General features: G+C 34.4%; 3 protein-coding genes across 27 annotated transcripts; all 3 read left to right on the forward strand.

Moving 5' to 3' along the window:
• The first annotated feature begins 296 nt into the window (after positions 1-296).
• LOC113348375 (shaggy-related protein kinase kappa-like) lies at positions 297-5,516 on the forward strand. Of its 15 annotated transcripts, none has more exons than XM_026592100.1 (8): positions 301-577; positions 663-697; positions 1,125-1,212; positions 1,319-1,483; positions 1,572-1,631; positions 1,719-1,980; positions 3,418-3,474; positions 4,130-4,365. In XM_026592100.1, the coding sequence occupies exons 5-8, from the start codon at positions 1,594-1,596 to the stop codon at positions 4,247-4,249; spliced, it is 477 nt and encodes a 158-aa protein (XP_026447885.1). In that variant the 5' UTR covers positions 301-577; positions 663-697; positions 1,125-1,212; positions 1,319-1,483; positions 1,572-1,593; the 3' UTR covers positions 4,250-4,365. The 15 variants fall into 15 exon arrangements, 11 of the variants coding, with proteins under 11 accessions (XP_026447889.1, XP_026447891.1, XP_026447885.1 ...); XM_026592102.1 differs by having other exon boundaries at positions 1,171-1,212; XM_026592105.1 differs by having other exon boundaries at positions 666-697.
• A 5,809-nt stretch (positions 5,517-11,325) lies between these two features.
• Positions 11,326-15,770, forward strand: LOC113348377 (40S ribosomal protein S13-like). Of its 11 annotated transcripts, none has more exons than XR_003359629.1 (11): positions 11,339-11,637; positions 11,783-11,860; positions 11,952-12,023; positions 12,119-12,230; positions 12,796-13,063; positions 13,146-13,423; positions 13,530-13,927; positions 14,434-14,503; positions 14,562-14,722; positions 15,055-15,168; positions 15,434-15,770. XR_003359629.1 is itself a non-coding variant. In XM_026592112.1 (5 exons), exons 2-5 carry the CDS (start codon positions 11,799-11,801, stop codon positions 12,379-12,381), a joined length of 243 nt encoding a protein of 80 aa, XP_026447897.1. In that variant the 5' UTR covers positions 11,326-11,637; positions 11,783-11,798; the 3' UTR covers positions 12,382-12,497. The 11 variants fall into 11 exon arrangements, 2 of the variants coding, with proteins under 2 accessions (XP_026447897.1, XP_026447896.1); XR_003359625.1 differs by having other exon boundaries at positions 11,340-11,637; positions 11,783-12,023; positions 13,530-13,663; positions 13,737-13,927; XR_003359628.1 differs by having other exon boundaries at positions 11,340-11,637; positions 11,783-11,874.
• An 886-nt stretch (positions 15,771-16,656) lies between these two features.
• On the forward strand, positions 16,657-17,312 carry LOC113353706 (intracellular ribonuclease LX-like). The gene is made up of 2 exons (XM_026597222.1): positions 16,657-16,715; positions 16,798-17,312. Exon 2 carries the CDS (start codon positions 16,822-16,824, stop codon positions 17,227-17,229), a length of 408 nt encoding a protein of 135 aa, XP_026453007.1. The 5' UTR covers positions 16,657-16,715; positions 16,798-16,821; the 3' UTR covers positions 17,230-17,312.

Consider the following 17,312-nt stretch of genomic DNA (forward strand, 5'->3'; position numbering starts at 1 on the left):
TTTTCAAGACCTTTAAATAACTTGTTATTTTAATTTCATTTCATTTACCACTAAAACCCCAAAATTTTCTCCAGAAATTCCCTCTTTTTCACATCTATTTCCCTCTTAATTCTCCCTCATTCTCCCTCCATGTGTTTGTCTCACACTAAATTATCTTAAAATTGAATTCATACGATTATCATTACTTCCCACCATTTTTTTAAGCCCCCCCCCCCCCCCCCCCCCTATTTAAAGTCTCTTAAATTTAGATAAAATTGAATGTTATTTTTTTTTATAAAAATTCACATTTTTCTTATTCTTTTTTCTTTTTACTTCTTTTCTCTTTTCTCTCTCTTTTTTTCTTCTTTCTTCCTTCTACTCTTATTTCCCTTTTCCTCGTCTCAAAACCAACAAAGAGAAACCAAAGCCAGATCCATTCCTAAATCGACCAAAGATCTCCTTGCACCAATAGCTTTAGGCCTGCTAGACCTCAATATATTCCTCTTCTTTTAATTCCAAACCCTAAATCGAGCAGTAATCGTCTTAAGTACGTTAGCAGAAATGAATACCCGTTTTTACTTAGTTAACCTAATATCAGGTATGGGATCCTTTTTATAGATTTGTATATTCTGATTTTCTAAACCCTAGAAATGGAATTTTAACTTTTGATTTTGAATTCGCAGAAGATGATTGAGATACAAATACTTAAAAGGTTCAGGTATAAATCCCTAACCTTATTACTTGTTTTGAGTTTTGATTTAAACTTAATCTGTGAATATTATAGCTCGTATGATATGTTTCTCTCTAGATTTTGCAATTTCTGTGATTGTTTAGTTGATCTCATGAGTTTTAAAGCATGGGTATGCTTATAATTTAAATTTTATGAAGTGAGATTTTTAATTTTGTTCATGTCTCTTGAGGGTTTAGATATTTTATTTTGTTTTAAACCTTTTGTTCAATTTAAAATACTAGTATGATGGTATTTGTTTTGGTTTTTTCTTGTTTGTGTTGTAATTGAAGATTTTGACTACTGGGTTTTTGTAGATGAGATGAGATAAGGGTCAATATTGTTTCAATTGAATACTGTTCTCTTTTAAGTGTAGATTTGAGTCCTTAAGAGTAATTTTTAAAACTGAAAACTGTAGTTGTAGCAATTTACCAACATACTTCTGCGATTATGTAAGACTTCAGGATTTGTGTTGTCAAGGCATGGAGTGTTCCTTTCTTTTCTAGGTGAGGCTGATCACCTGTAATCCTCACTATTCCTACTTGTTCACCCTTGCATATCAAGGGAATATTCAGTTGTCGTATTTCTTATCCACTTATTTCATTCGTCCAGGGTTTACTTCGTGAGTTATGGTAGGCCTAAGATTTTATAGGTTCCCCTATGGTTATCAATGCAATTTGTAAGTTGATTGGTAGAGTTGTTATCATATAAGTCATGTTAGATTTTTTCGCTGTAATAACAACTACAGTTGGTGGTCGAAACGGCCAATCGAGCAAGGTAAGGACTGGAGTAAGTTGTAAGTGCTTTACTTGATTATGTGGTGCTGAAGTTAGTGTCACTGAAATGTTTCGATTTTACTTTGTAGAATATTGGTTACATAGTAGAGCATGTGGGGGGAATGGGTTCATTTGGAGTTGTCTTCCAGGTAAACTGAACTTAAACTGGGTGTAGTTGGAAAACCTCGCTTGTTTTAGATTCTCATAGCTTGTTGTATTTTGTCGTCCAAATGTAGAGAAACTGGAGAAATAGTTGCAATCAAGAAGGTTCGTCAAGACAAGCGTTATAAGAATCGGGAGCTGCAAATTATGCAAATGTTGGATCACCCAAACATCGTAGCTCTAAAGCATAATTTCTTTTCGATCACAGGCAAGGAAGAGCCATACCTAAATATAGTACTTGAGTTCGTACCAAACACTGTTTATGGTGTTGCAAAGCACTACAGTCGGGTGAACCAGCGCATGCCACTAATATACGTGAACCTCCATACTTATCAGGTCTGTGAAGTTCTTGATATCTTCTCTATGTATTTTCTTACGTGGAGTCGTTCTTGGGTTTGATAATATATACAAGGATTTTATTGATAAGAGGATGTTTCTTAGTAACAAATATTTACTCTCTGCTTATGGAAATTTTTAGAAATTATGCTATTCAAACGCCATATCGTAAATAAAGTGAACATTATACTGTATGTATATCACATGTTCGTAGTGGGATAGTGCTTCAGCAAAGACACTTAAATGAACTTACTTACCGGTTTAAAATGTTTGGTGCAGATCTGCAGATCACTTTCTTACATTCTTAACTGTTTTGGTATATGTCACCATGTTATTAAGTCGTAGAATCTGTTGGTAACAGTCGCCTTGTTTACTCTAATTAACAAGTCCTCGTTTACATACTTCATTTACAAGTTCTTCGTACACTTTAATAATCTTATACCGTTACGATCCTTTCTTATTTGCCTTTGCATCACATCCCCATGTATAAAACCTCTAGAGAATCAAAATGTCAAAAGGAAGAAGTACCACGTATTCAAGGTTGGGTGTTCAACAAAAAGTTGTTAAACTACTTACACCTTTCTCAGTATCGTGGTGAATAGACAACCCCATCAGCTCCATGGATATCTACCATACCGCCACTCGAGAGCAGTCTTATTCTGAAAGCTCTAACATAGAAAGGGTAACAGTAACATGTATATGGAGCGAGGGGTTTTTCTATTGGAACAGTAAAATGACACACCAAACCAACAAGCTGCAATCTAAGAAATTGGTATGTGGCCTTATAAGACCTATCAGCCTACCTTTACGTGTTTTTGTCTATGGGATCATCCTGTGTAATTAGGTGGACCTTTTTTGTTTAGAAAATGACCGTCTTTGATTTGTTTCTAACGCGTAGATGCAGTAAAGCTAGTGCCTCTTTCTTCATCTCACGTTGCATTCCTAGAGCTCCTGTTTCCTATTGCTGGTGGTCAGGGCAGCTGGATAAGATGCAAATTTTATGACAATTTTCAAAGCATGAAATTTGCATAGTAGTTAAAACGCTTGTAATTTTAGTATTGTGATGCAGTTTATCTCCTACAGTTGGATCACACTTCCAAACTAGAAGAGCTGGTGTATATCTGAGATCCTTTGTTAATAGTCATTGCATGTGCCAATTAGATTGAGTCTTTGTATTTTTATTTTTTTAAATTTTAATTTCAGCTATTTCTTGGTTCTCCGCAGAACAATTTTTTTTCCTTATGAGATTTCACGAAATAACAATCATATATGTTCTTTTCCCCTTGTTTTGATGTTAACTAAAGCTATCTTGATTTATTACTGGAGTTTTTTTTTCCCAGAAACTCTTATCAGTTAATCATTTGTGTATCTAATTGTTGAATTATATGGAACTTCCTTAATCATCTAGATAATTTTTGCATTTTATGTTGTGTAAAGGTAGAAGAGAAGGTTGACACAGTGGATGAAGGACAACCGAAGACGGTTTCGTCTGAGGTATATTTGACTGCAATAGTGTAATTTTTTAAACCATCCTTATATATTTTCTTTTATACTTATTGGCATGCATGTCTTCTATCTTCTATGATAGGTGAGGTCATACTTGGCACACACGTAGATTGTGTCTTATACTACTTTAAGCATTTTCTAAGTCAATTATTTTGTCCCTTTGTATAATCTTCTCTTTACAAGAATAAGAGTAAGAACACGTGACTTATAGAATAATTTCAAAGAGGCATCGTGGAGGTTTCAGTCCACTGGCTCATGACACCTTGCCTCAGTCTCACTAGAATTATATTCAAACTGTTGCCTCACATTGCTAAAAGGAAATGGTAGCATAAAAAGTAGTAAGTAAACAAAACTAAAATTTATATGAAACAGGCTAACAAATCAGCATCCCCTCTACCTCTAGTATCTTCAGCTGCTAGGAATCTTCACAGCTTTTTGTTGGTCTATGAACTTGTAAGGAATCTTCACATAGATGTTTAGGCTTTAGGGATCAGGATATTGTTCGTGTAAATGTCTCTGAAATCTTGTCAAACTTACTGTAGCAGGTGCCCGTTATTTCTTTTCAGTTGATTCTTGACAGTTGCCATTTGACCATGAATCATAATTGCCAATGTTTCGTACAGATTTCCATTGTTTTTTTCAGGTAAGGAAGCTCATTGCTTGTATTATTTGTGAGATAATAAGGACTCAATGTATTGTTTTGGATTTCCCGTTCTGCCAAGGTTCCAAACTAGATGCTAATTTCATTTTGAGACGAATATAAGTGTCACTTAAATTAATAATAAGTGTCTGTTAAAAATTAATTAAGAGACACTTATAAGTGTCGCTTAGTGATAGACATATTATTATGTCTAATTTGTCCCGATTTTATATATTGATAGTGTTCATTTTTGTATTTATTATGGTGTTATATGCATGTGTAGGTATTTTTGGCCAATAAACATTTTTTTGGAAAAGCTGCTTGAAAAGTTGTTAAAGGCACCTGGAGAAAGTGGTTTTGGAACCCGCGTTTTGGACACAGGCCACCCCAGGGCACCCAAAGTCAGATGCTAAAGGCACCCTACTCTGGATAGGGGGCGCCCTCTCTCTTCTCAAATTTAAATAAAGAAAAAAAGGCGGGAAAACATGAGCATCCATAAACAAATTTGGATTTGAATTTTTGAGTTGTTTTAAAGAGATTCAATCACGGATATCGGCTTGGTTTGGCCTGTTTGAGCATAACAGGGCTGGTATGGGTGTTGTAATCAACCAGAATTGGCTGCATGATCGTGTGGAGAAAAACAGAGAAGAAAATATCCCGGACATGATGATTTGCTTCTGTGTGTACTCGTTCTGTGGATTGATATAATCCTGTTTCTGTTAAACAGGGAAGGTATGAGCTGTAGAATCGAGAAAACAGGGATAGGAACCGAGTTTCTACAAAACAGGGAGATGGTTACACTCGGGTTCTGTGGATTGACTTGAGATGATTTGGGAGAAGATATGGTGTGAGAGAAGATATGGTGTTGTATATTGAGTGTATCTGGTCCTGTTTCAGTATCGAGAGGGTTTGGAAAGTTTTGATAACTCAAAACCGCGTGGAGAAGAGTCAGGGAGAAGAAATAGACCGAAACTTTTGGTAAAAGAAAACCAAGTTATTCTCGGATTTTTGGGATATCGGGAGTGATTCTCGTGCTTGTGGTGTATAAATAGGCATCTGGGAGGTCAAGAAAAGGAGCACGTACACTTGGAGGAGTTTAGTTGAGAGTTTGGAGAGATTTGGGAAGCTGCAGAGCTGAGAGAAAGAATCACGGAGAAGTTTCTTTGCCGGTGCAGGGAAGAAGAAGACGAAGAACAAAATCAGTCGAAGAAAGTCGTTGGAAACTGCCGCATATACTAGAGTGTTCAACACCTTGCTAGCAACTGCCGAATAGTGATTCCTGTTTTATATCATTTTCTTGTTTTTCTCTCCATTATAAACACCCTTTGAGCATCAATGAATTATTTTGATCTCTATTTTATAAATTTATGTAATATTTTTATATGATTAATTGCATGGAAAAAAAATAAATTAAATGGTTTTTATTAATCAAATGTGTTTTCTCTTGATAACACATGTTTAGTTTTAGACTCTTGATGCGTTATACTTGTGACTAACATTTGATATTTTGGAAACATGTTTTTGGCAATAATTTAGAATCAAACCAACTGTTTAAATTGCAAAATTTAAATAAATATTGAATCACATAAGTATTGATGAATGGTGGAATCCGAACCCCTGTTTCTCCATAATATTCACATCACCTTGTTATATAATTTTGCTACATTTCTAAGTTTTATTTAAGTCTAAAAATCCATTTCCTTCACAAGTATGAAATGAATCACTTATTTACCACTATCACTACAACCACATTAAAAAACTTGAATAATTTTCGGCGCCACCGACGCGGATTTGTGTTTAGGTAGAATTTTTTTTTCTTAGATTTATTTTTCTTTGTTCTTTATTTACGTTTCTTTGGGTATTTGTCTTTGTATTACAGGTTTGAAGTTGGATACTAAAGACTTGGAATCAAAGCTTAAAGCTAAAAGAGAAGAAAAAAACAAATAATTTTATTTTTTAGGATTTAGTTTTATTTTATTTTTATTAATTTTATTTTTAGATATTCTTTTTATAATTGTATTAGGAAATATTTGTAATTTTCCTTTTTGTTTTGCACTTTATTTGGACATTTGGACTTATATTTTTAAACCCTACGGAAGGGTTATATAATAAATAAATAAAAGATAAATTGTTTGCAGGGAAGAACGACGATTACGATATCGTCTCGGCCCCCCGGGTTCGCACACTGACACCGGAGTTAATGGCCCGAGTCGACTACAACGGTTCTTCGTCCGTCTGATACGGGAAGTAAGCTTCGAAACACCCGCGAATCCCCTGTCAGCGGGTTTACTGTCTACTTTAAAGTGAATATATTTAGTTGAGATTTGGGTTCATAATCTTTGGTGTGCACAATACTTGTTTCGGATGGAATATGATCCAACTATAATCGGTTTATCCTTGTGGTAGATTTGATTGATTAATTGAGTAGATCGACATTAATACAATTCTTTGCATTAAAAGTATTGATTGCAAAATCTCTAAACGATTACTTCGGTAATTGTTGATTGATAGATCTAAGGACCTGACAAAGGAGTTTATGGGATAAACGGAAGAGCATTTTTTCGAACTCATATCACTTGATTGAAAATAGTTGTTACCGAACAATTTTTTTGTTCCTTTACTGTTTGGAATACAAATCAAAGGAGTTGTTCCAAGTACGTGACTTACTACAAGTCGGAGGCGTGGGAATACAAACGGACCTAGGTGAACTATGCGTTTAGTTTCTTGGTCACAACTATACGAAGTTGGTTTAGATTTTGTATAGCGGCTTAATCCTGAGAGTATTCAATTATTGACAAGGTCCCGAGATTTTTCTGCATTCGTGGTTTCCTCGTTAACAAAATCTTGTCGTGTCTTTTACTTTTCTATTTCCGCAATTATAATTTTTTATTATAATTAGAAGTAAAATACACAAACTTCAATTCCTATTTACTTGATAGCAATCCAATTTTTTAGGTTAAGTCCGAACCTTTTATCAAGTAAACATACTTCGTTGTTGCATTATCTCGATCTTTTATCCATAATCAATCATACAAGTTATCTTTTTGTCGTATTGTCTTGATCTCGTATCTATAGACGATCACATGAAATGTAAACCGATTAGTTGTATTGTCTCGACTCAGTCTATAGATAATCACTTTTGGAGAAAGGACTTATAGGTGGAAAAGCTTTAGATTGAGGTATATTTGGGTACCCTCATCTTTTCACTGACGTTGAAGGTGAAGAAGTGTGTGGTGAACTTGCAGGTATATTCTGCATGTTTGCTAACACTTTTGGATTGTATTTAGGAAACACTTTCAAAATATGATAACAACTTTCATAATAATTTTTTTTCCCATATTTATGGTGCAAATCAGTTCGACACTTTCGTTTGACATCAACATCAACAAGACCGCTCGCTTGACAACGAGCAGCTTGCTATAGAGCAGCTTCATACAAGGAAACTTGGGCGTTGATTATAACGAAGCGACCGGGCATCCATTTGCATCACGATCGTTGATGTTCATAGTTTCTTCACGAAATTCAGCAAATATGTTATCCCATAACTTGGTAGATTGTTGTTGGGCACCATCGACACTATCTTGTATAAAGAACACATTGTTTCTGCAAATGATTTCATCTTTGGCTAAGGTAAAATTTTGCACACCTAATTTTCTTATTTTTATTAGATTGAGTATTAGATTGAGACATATTAAAGAAATTATACAATACGAGTGAACGAAAAAGTTGGACGAAATTTGTTTTAGATTAACAAATGTAAAGAGTAGAAAAGAGAAGGTGTGAGTTAAAATGGAAGAGGAATTTAGTATTTATAAGGGGAAAATTTATGACTGTTGGATCAGATTATACGTAACGGTGTAGACTAGACCGACCGATCTTATAAAATCCGCTGACAGTGTACTAAACACCGAGCGGTGTAATCTTGACCGAGAGGACTCCTGCAAATTGAAATGTGAAATGAACAAGCTGAGTATGAAATGGCTAGGTTCTAAATATACCCTTGATGCAAACTTCTTAACATAATTTGCATATCTGATATAACTAATTTATGTTATCATATCATGTAAGCCTCATTCTATAAAACATGAATCTTTCCAGAACACTAAATTATGGTTGTAAAGAAATAATAGCATATATAAACTTTTGCCTACAATAAAAAAATATAGATGTTGTTGCCATGTCATACCACCATGCAGACTATTTGGAGGCTTATGGACAAAGAATACTCAATTTCATTGGGAGTAAACTTCCCATCTTTAATTATGTTTGCAACTTGACCCACAAGATAACCGAAGAAAAGCACAAAGCATTTGATACAGTTAACAAAAGAAAATCAACATCACACATAAAATCCAAAAGCTATCAAAATGAAATCCACAAATAAAATCCAGAGTATCCTGGTACCTAGAAATCAAGAGAGTTGAATCAATTTTTAATCTTAAGAGATAAACAAAAAATTATTCGTGAGATCTTGAAAGTGTTTCCCAATCATTCTTGCGTGACAAAAATAAAATGCAAGCGACATATCATAAGGTTCCCCACCACAGGATGAACGCCTGCCTGCTATTTAGAAATGAATAGTTTCCAATAGCTCGTTCACATGATTACCCATTTGTTGAGTCCATAAAGTTTGAGAACAAAGTAAACTAAGGGAAAGAAAATGAAACAACGAGAAATCTTACTCATGGTGCTACATCCGCTCCAAAACAATAATGTATATGTTTTTGTTGGTGCTAACTCGTTTAACCCTTTGATGTTTCTGCAGTTTGAGCTCCAACTTTATTTGATTGCTCCACAACCTAAGCATAGGTCACACAGTCAAGACAAAGTAAACCTGTGATACCCAAGTGCCAAGAAAAAGAAAAGCATCCAACTGAATTTGTACCTGTTTCTACAGTAGTCAGTAGTGACAAAGTAAACTTGTGATACCCAAGTGTTAAGAAAGAGAAAAGCATCAAACTGAATTCACGCTTATTTTGAACGAAAACATGATCATTTTTATTCATACGACCAGCATCAATAAGCTTTTAAAATAAAGTTTGAGAACAAAGCAAATTCAATTTGATACTTTTCTTTGTTCGGATTGGTAGAATCTGCTACGAATACAAAATCAGTGATATCATTGTTAAGTTTTTAGTTGTTGTAGGAATCTTTCGTATCAAATGAATATAACATCTATTTTTCCTAATCAATCTTTATTACCTCTATTTCTATCAACCTGTTAGAACTCCTGCAGAAAAAAAATATTCGCATTGCCAATTAAGACTCACATGAACAAACAACAAACACCAATCAGAAAACAAAAAAAAAATAAATTGAAAATACAAACGCTGATCACATCTACATTGTAATATCCTAAAATCATAAAATCTTAACTCTAAGAAAAGAACAAAGAAAATCAAGTCATTCCCGGAGCAAAATCTCAAACGATTGAGGCTTCACTTGTGCGCTTATATTCAGAGTGATATCAATAATTTATAAAATTACATTTTCTTTTTTTTTATGTATCCCAACAAAATACAAAAGTATTATTCTGTTTCCATCTAAATCATAACAATAATAATATCTATTGGATTTTTTACCTTATCAAAGGGAAGCATTTACGACGCATTATCAATGTTAAAGATTTTTTTACCTTAATTAATTTGAACATCTGGCCTAAACAATTTTGGTATATCTTAAGATGAAATTATTATTTATCCGTATATTTTTATGCTAAAAATGATCCACAAAATATAAATCAGTTTTTTCTTCTTATATTTAATGAATTTTTTACCTTAATAATCATGGATTAGGTTTTTTAAGATGATATTAATAATTATTCATAGAATTTTTTACTTTAAAAACGATCCAAGAAATATAAATATGATTTTTACTATGATCTTTTGGATTCTTATTATAAATACTCAAAATTAATATAGTATTTTGGTGGAGATCAGGTAATCGAGTGTATTTTTATGATTTTTTATCATAAATGTCCGAAATAAATATATTATTATGAAAATATGTTGAATTGATTTTATTTACTTTTTAGTCATAAATGCCAGGTATTAATATAATATTTTCCTTAATTTTCTGGATTTTTTATAATAAATACATGAAATTATGAAAGATTCAGAAAATATAATCTTATTATTTTATTTCATAGATTGCGACAATCCATGACGCACATTCATTGTGCATCACCTCCACCACCACCATCTCTTTCTACTATGTAAAATGACCTATTCCGTAATCAAACAACTACAATTTTATAGGTTTCATTAGCACTGCATTAAAAAAACAAGTTAAGCCAACAAAAACCATTTTCTTTCAAGGTTTCTGCCAACATAATGATACTACAGTAGAAGATTGAATTGATAATGAAATTGAAGGCATAGTTTTCATTAAGGTACATGGTTCAGTGTCAGATACCAAACTGCTTCTGTTGTTACTATTTAAACAACTTAAAACAAACTCCATGAAATCTATCAAGCATAGATGAATTAAAAAAATTAATGAACGATGAAATTCAAATCAAATCCATGGGTAATTGAGATGATGACTCGCTGATACCGAATCTCAAATCAGTTTTTGATCTCAGCTAGAAATTGAGAGTTAGGACGAGCTAGACGAAGAACAAATTTGAAATTTTTATTCATAATTATTCATTTTTTATTTCCGATCAAATAAAATCTCTCAATTACAGCATCATGACAAAGAGAAGATGATACTTATCTGTATACTTAAATCGCTATTGAATTAGTGCCGAATTTGCAGATCAGTTAATTGAAGATTGATTCTAGGATTGTAATTTCTGCTGCAACTGTTGCTCCTCCTTCCCCTGGTGTCTTTATCGTCGCCATCGATGAAAACACTTTTGGATTTTTCCTTTATCAGGGAATAAACCAGGAACAAATGGTTACAACAACAACAACATAATCATGCGATGAAAATTGAAGAAACGTTAAAATTAATCGATTCAAACCTCAATTTAATCAAACCTGAAAAGCAAAATCGATTGTCTCTGCTCAAATATGTTTAAAATCCTAAATTCTGTTTCAGTTTCTGTAAGAATTGGAGAGAGAAAATGAATTAGAAATGAAAATATTTAATGAGTTTCCTGTGATATAAATAGAAAAGGGTAGAGTTATTAATTAAAATGGACCAGATCCGAAGATAAGTTTATATTTTGAACTTAGTAATAGGATTTTCCTAAAATATGGAGTTGACAATGAAAAATCCAGTCGGGAGGGTTTCCTTGTATATGACCCACGGGTTCGGAATAGTTTTCACTTTAATGGATCCTTCGGGTTACTCAAATTCATTTAGGGTTTGTAGGGGGTCCTGATTTTGTTCAAATTGTAATGATAAACCTTAAATGGGAGTATTCTTTCTTAGGGTTCCGTTCAGATTGAAGATCCGAACACGAATTTCTGAAGATTTGTCACCATTGGTATCTCTTTTTACCGAAGATTCGAACACGAATTACCGGGTTTCGTTAGCACGCTTATCTTGACTTGAATTCTTCGGTAAATTCTTTTATTGATTTGTGTGGTTTATTTGGATCTGATTTGATTCTCCAATTTCTGTCTAATTGCAGTCTATTTCAGATTTCTTCTGTTGTCTTAGCTATCTATTTTGGATCTGATTTGATTCTTATTTACTTCGCATCAGGACGGAGGAACGCTTCATGTCAAACTTTCGGAAGGACTCAGCTGAGGATTGCAGCTTAGATTTACAACCTGTAATTAAGTACAGACAAAATGGTGTTGTCTTGTTACACATCTATTGTATTTCTGATGTGTTGGTATGCTTTTAATATTGGGTTTTTGGGTGTGACAAGGTATTGACTGTTCGAATCTGGGTCAATACAGAAGAACACCACCAAGCTGGTTGGAACTTTTCTTCTCCTGATGTAAGTAAAATAAATCAAGCCCCTTTAGTTTGATGTATCATTTTTTTTTAAACTATTAATTGATGATGATGGTTATTTGGGTTTTGATTTTACAGGTTGAAGATAACACATGTAAGTTCGCAAAGAACTGGTTGACTCCATCTCAGATTGATGTCATTCTCAGGGATTCACATGGTTTAAGAGTTTTGCATATTCTTAAGGCTCATGGTACGGCCATCACTATTGTTTTTTGGTTTATTGGACCTAGAGATTTGTTTCTTTATCTTCTTACACTTCATGAATTTGACTTCAATTTCCACATTCAATATAGCTTCTCTGTATTTATATTGAATTCTTGTTTGTTTCAACTATAGGCTGAAGAAGGTAATATGTTATCAGTGTTTTGCTGGGTATAAGATTTCTGTATCCATATTTATTCTAATTGTACTCCCAATTAATTTAATGCACCAAATTTAGTTGTGTTTTGCTGTGTTATGACATCTGGATTTTTTATCTCCCTATTTCGAGGTTTGATAAGTGATAAGAAGATCATGATTACTGTCAATGAATCCTGATAAACGTTCTGTTGAGTAGTATTGATTTCAATATGTGAATTTGTAAAGGTTTAAACGCCTTGAAGGTTGAACTCTTTGATTGTGTTGCTCCTTTAAATGAAGAGTGATTGTGCAGTTTTTTTTATTTTTTTATTTTAATTTTTTTTTAATTAAATCTGGCAACTAAATGTTAAAGCAATTTCGATGGATCTCGTATCTTCTTTTTTTGTGTGCTTTAGTTGCAGAATGCCGATCTCCTGGACAGTGAAATCATATATGACAGAGATTTTGACTATGATTATTTTGGTTTCAAAACCCTTGAAAGATCCTACCTGTTGAAGGTGCAAGGCAAGGTTGTAGAAGACCACAACATATGTTGATGAGAGTTGCTGTTGGAATCCGCAAAGACAATATTGATTCTGTTCTCAAAACATATCATCTATGCCACAACGTTGGTTTACCCATGCTTCTCCTACTCTTTTCAATCTAGGGACACTCAGGCCTCAAGTATGTTATATATTTTTTTGTTTGTAATTTTGATATAAGGATTAATTTTTGACACTAATTGAGGTTCTGTTGGAATTTGTAGTTGAGTAGCTGCTTCCTTGTGTGCATGAAAGAGCACAGTATTGAAGGAATATATGGAACTTCGAAGGAGTATGCTGTTATTAGTAAATCTGCTGAAGGAATTGGAGTTTCTGTGCACAACATCTGTACCACTGGTAGTTATATCTTTGGTACTAATGGAACATCTATTGGAATTGTTCCAATGCTATGAGTATTCAATGACACTGCCCGTTGTGTTGATCAAGGATGACGTAATGTCTTCTGCCTTGATATACTTTCTTGTGTTAGCTTCCTGTACAGGTACTTGGATGTGCATATATTATTTCTATTGTTGACCCAATATTGTTAACCCTGGATTTTTCCGGGTTGAGACTCTGTAAAAAGCTATTATCAATCGTTCATTCAGGTGATATTGCTGTCTACCTAGAGCCATGGCATGCCGCTGTTTTCGAGTTCCTAGACCTAAGGAAGAATCATGGAAACATATTGTTGGATGATTTATTGATTTCACCTGCCGTCAGAATTTGTCCAATAAGTGATGTAAGTGGCAGTAACATAGAATAGGAATTCCTATAACGTCTTTATAATTGAACGTCTGGATTCTGCCTTGCAGGATACTGTGTTTTGGTTGTCTCTGAATATTTTGTATAAACCTTCGAAATACACACAAGAGCAAGCTGCAGTTAGAGCATCCTCAGGAGATTTCAGCCTGCGCATTCTGTCAATAGCGGGTGCCTCGCTGCCGGGTCTTCTGAAATATAGCTGACAGTGATTCTTAATGAGCTGGTCTGCACAAAGATACAGGTGAAGATTTTGTATGAATTTATGATTGTTTTGAAGATTATTAGCTGTGTGGTATTATGTTTTAAATGTCTACCATGTCGGTTCCTTTTCTATGGAGAAACTCCTTAAAATTGTACATGATATTAATCAACATTTTAAGACAAGTAAATCTCGGAATGACGGGCAGAGGTCTCATCAGTTACATCATTTGCTAACTCCAGCTCACCTACAGAGGATAATGGACTAGAGTTCATTAAGCATGTCAGTGTTGTTCTTGCTATTGATCATAGTGTTCAACATAAAGCCCTGGAAATGCTTCTTTACATTTTTCTATTTCCTTGGAAATTTTGGTTACACTTGTTTACTGGATAAAGATTGATAAATCAATATTACTTGACTCGTATGTTTCTAACAGGTGCCCATTTGCTCTGTTAACAACAGTTTTTCTTTAGCACGTTTTCCTTTTTATCTCTAAAATGATCCTTATCCATTACTCATGTTTGATACTCCTGGTGGGTTCTTTCTAGCCTAATTCTGATCGATAGAGTTCATTTGATTGAGAAAGACAAGCTTGTTGGGTTTGTTCTAGATTGTCAGGTACCTACCTCTGTTTCTCGTGGGGCTTTATCTTATCTTGATTTCTGTACTTATGCAGTTTGTGAGCATGATCAGAGTTGTGTTCAAAAATATGTTGGATAAAGAGAATTGAGATGGGCCAGATGATGCTGTTGATGTTTTCCTTACATATTTTGGTGTTGTTCTGGCACGGCTGCGCTTCAAAAAAAAAAAAAAGACTCAGCCTAACAAGCAAACCCTGTATTAACAACTTCCAATCCAATGTGCTTTCTTTTTTAAAGAGCGAAATTTTTTTAGTTTGACAACTCATGTAGATGCTTGTACTACCACAACACTGTTAATTTTTAAGTTCTTGGAAGTCCAATAGTGTTTTTGATATGTACACAAGCTTTGTTCGCATGGTGATTTTAAACCCGCATAATCATATGCACTCACCTGGGCACATGTGCACCATTAAGCATTAGAAAATCATCATCCAACTTCAAGTATATTGTGTGACATCAGTTTATTCATACTGATACTAAATTCCTTGCTGATGCTAAAATAAGCTTGTTCACTATGTATATTTGCAGTATTAGAGCCACGTGTGGGTTGGATTTAGAGAGGATTCGCTTTCATGGTTCAGATTCTCCTCAATCTGCTGCCAGGGAGATCCTTCTTCTTTCTTTGGGGAGGTGTCGTTACAGGTCGGTTTTTATCCCTATGTTTTTCTGTTCATACAAGGGAATTCTAGGTTGTTTTTTTATTTTTATCATCCAGATGTTTAGATGCTAATATCGATAAGACATCCTTCCATAGACAACCAGTTTATTGATTTTGTGAGCTTTTACGCCCCTGTAAACATAATAGTCTTCATGACCAACACAGTGGGTCAAAATTGAACTCAGTGCTTGTGGAAACTTCAGTCGGATTGTTCAGTCTCTCATATGTGGTTCTAACTTTGAATTGTAGGGTGACAGTTGCTTTTCAGTAAAGCGACAACTTGTAACATAGAGAAGCAGCTGTAAACTGGAGAGTGTGGACCAAGTTGAAGAAAATCTTTTGCCATGAGTCTCGAGTCCAACCAACCATCTTCAGCATCAGTTTTCAGTAGCTGGTTGTATATGAATGAATAATTACTCTTTTGTACTTTAATCAACACTAATTGTTCCATCTACGGGCTGTATAATTCTTCTATGTACGGACATCCATTGTGTCTGTGTCCCGACATCCATCATTTGAATATCCATAAGGTGGAGCACCTTTTTTCGTACTTGATAAAATGACGACCGCTGCATTACTGTTGAAATTATGACTGATATGCTCACAAAATTCTAAGTCAAATGCCTGACACACAGAATCTACCTGATATCTAGGGAAGTAGCCCTCTTATTAGGAAATGGTGCAGAAATGCACGAATATTTTTCTTTTTATTCTCATAAAAATTCGACTGATTCTGGAGAGTTAAAAAGGAGGCCATCAGTGATTGGGTGGAACGGAGGGCACATGGAAATCTTGGTACAGAGGATCCAGAGCAACAACAACTACTGAACCCAAAATGGGAGGAAATTTTCACGTGTACTTGTCGTTGATTTTCTTAATAGCCTCTCTAGCTAGCCTTCCCTAAATGGGAGGAAATTTTTAGCGGGTCAGTCATGCGCTTGTTCTTCCCTTTCTACTTAGTTGAGTCATGTAATTTTTCTTCTTATAGATAGGTAAGTCATGTAATTTTTTTTTTTTAAAGCATATATATATATACACGATTGTGGCAGCTCTTTTGGATTAAGAATTAAATCATAAATCCATTTTTTTCTTTTTGAGAGTTGTATCCGAGCAAAATCACAAACTGCATAAACTATTTATATATATAATGAAAAGTCAATTATTATTTGCCTTGTTTCTTTCTATTAGACTATTGGTAATGGTTGCTTCAGAGGAGATTGACGACGCCTATTGCCCTGTGGATGAAGAAGATAAAATACGTCAAGTAAGAACTAGTGATACTGTGTAGCTTGATAGTTTTTTAAACCAATATTTTCACTTACTATTTGTAGTTTTTAAACAGGCCTACTATATCGGTGGAGATGCTTCCTTCGAACTAAGAGTACAGTGGGGTTATTCAAGATGTAATACTTTTGCCAACATTGATTGCAGACCTGATATTCCAAAAGAATTTACCATCCATGGTTTATGGAGGGACAATGGATATAATCAGGGACGACCATTAGTGAACACTGTGTACAAAACAAGAAAGGTAATGTTATGTGATTTTGTACAGAATTTTTCTGCTCGGTTTTCGTCGGAGTACTAATTATTTTATTTTATTTTGTGAACAGATAAATAAGAAAGTTCAAGAGAAGATGAAAAAGTGTTGGGCAAGCATGGATCTTCATAATGGAGAAGTAAATGACGCTTATTTCTGGTCGCATGAGTGGGTTCGTCATGGCCAGTATACTGGCTGGTCTCAAGGTTGTTATTTTTCAGAGGCGGTAAACCTATTTGAGAAGCAAGAAATAACCGGTGTTATACTCACACGTTTCCCTCCTGGACCTACCCAAACTCTTAGTGTGAGGGATTTGGAAAGAGGCGTTCATGCTGAGAAAAATATCATTGTGTTTGTGAAGTGCAACACCAACAAGGATGATGACCAACAGTTGCAAGAAATTGGCATTTATTATCGCTATAAAGGAGGCAAATGGTCTGCAATTGACCACCCAAAGCAATCAGAGTGCAATACCAACATTCCCATGGTCTTTCCGTACGAATGAGTCAATTTTTTTTAGATAATTAATATTTAATAGAGGAAAGCGGTCTAAGATATTTGATTTCGTGTAAGCTTGGCAATAATAAA

Source organism: Papaver somniferum, chromosome 2 (genome assembly GCF_003573695.1).
Source record: "Papaver somniferum cultivar HN1 chromosome 2, ASM357369v1, whole genome shotgun sequence".
NCBI lineage: Eukaryota > Viridiplantae > Streptophyta > Magnoliopsida > Ranunculales > Papaveraceae > Papaver > Papaver somniferum.

Excerpts from the sequence above, each read along its gene's own strand:
- LOC113348375 (XM_026592104.1), top strand. The coding sequence starts at position 1,594 with ATGTGGGGGGAATGGGTTCATTTGGAGTTGTCTTCCAG. Across the intron at positions 1,632-1,718 it reads CATTTGGAGTTGTCTTCCAG|AGAAACTGGAGAAATAGTTG; the intron begins GTAAACTGAACT and ends GTCCAAATGTAG. Across the intron at positions 1,981-3,417 it reads TGAACCTCCATACTTATCAG|GTAGAAGAGAAGGTTGACAC; the intron begins GTCTGTGAAGTT and ends TGTTGTGTAAAG.
- LOC113348377 (XM_026592111.1), top strand. The coding sequence starts at position 11,799 with ATGTCAAACTTTCGGAAGGACTCAGCTGAGGATTGCAGCTTAGATTTA. Across the intron at positions 11,853-11,951 it reads GCAGCTTAGATTTACAACCT|GTATTGACTGTTCGAATCTG; the intron begins GTAATTAAGTAC and ends GGGTGTGACAAG. Across the intron at positions 12,024-12,118 it reads GGAACTTTTCTTCTCCTGAT|GTTGAAGATAACACATGTAA; the intron begins GTAAGTAAAATA and ends TTGATTTTACAG.
- LOC113353706 (XM_026597222.1), top strand. The coding sequence starts at position 16,822 with ATGAAAAAGTGTTGGGCAAGCATGGATCTTCATAATGGAGAAGTAAAT.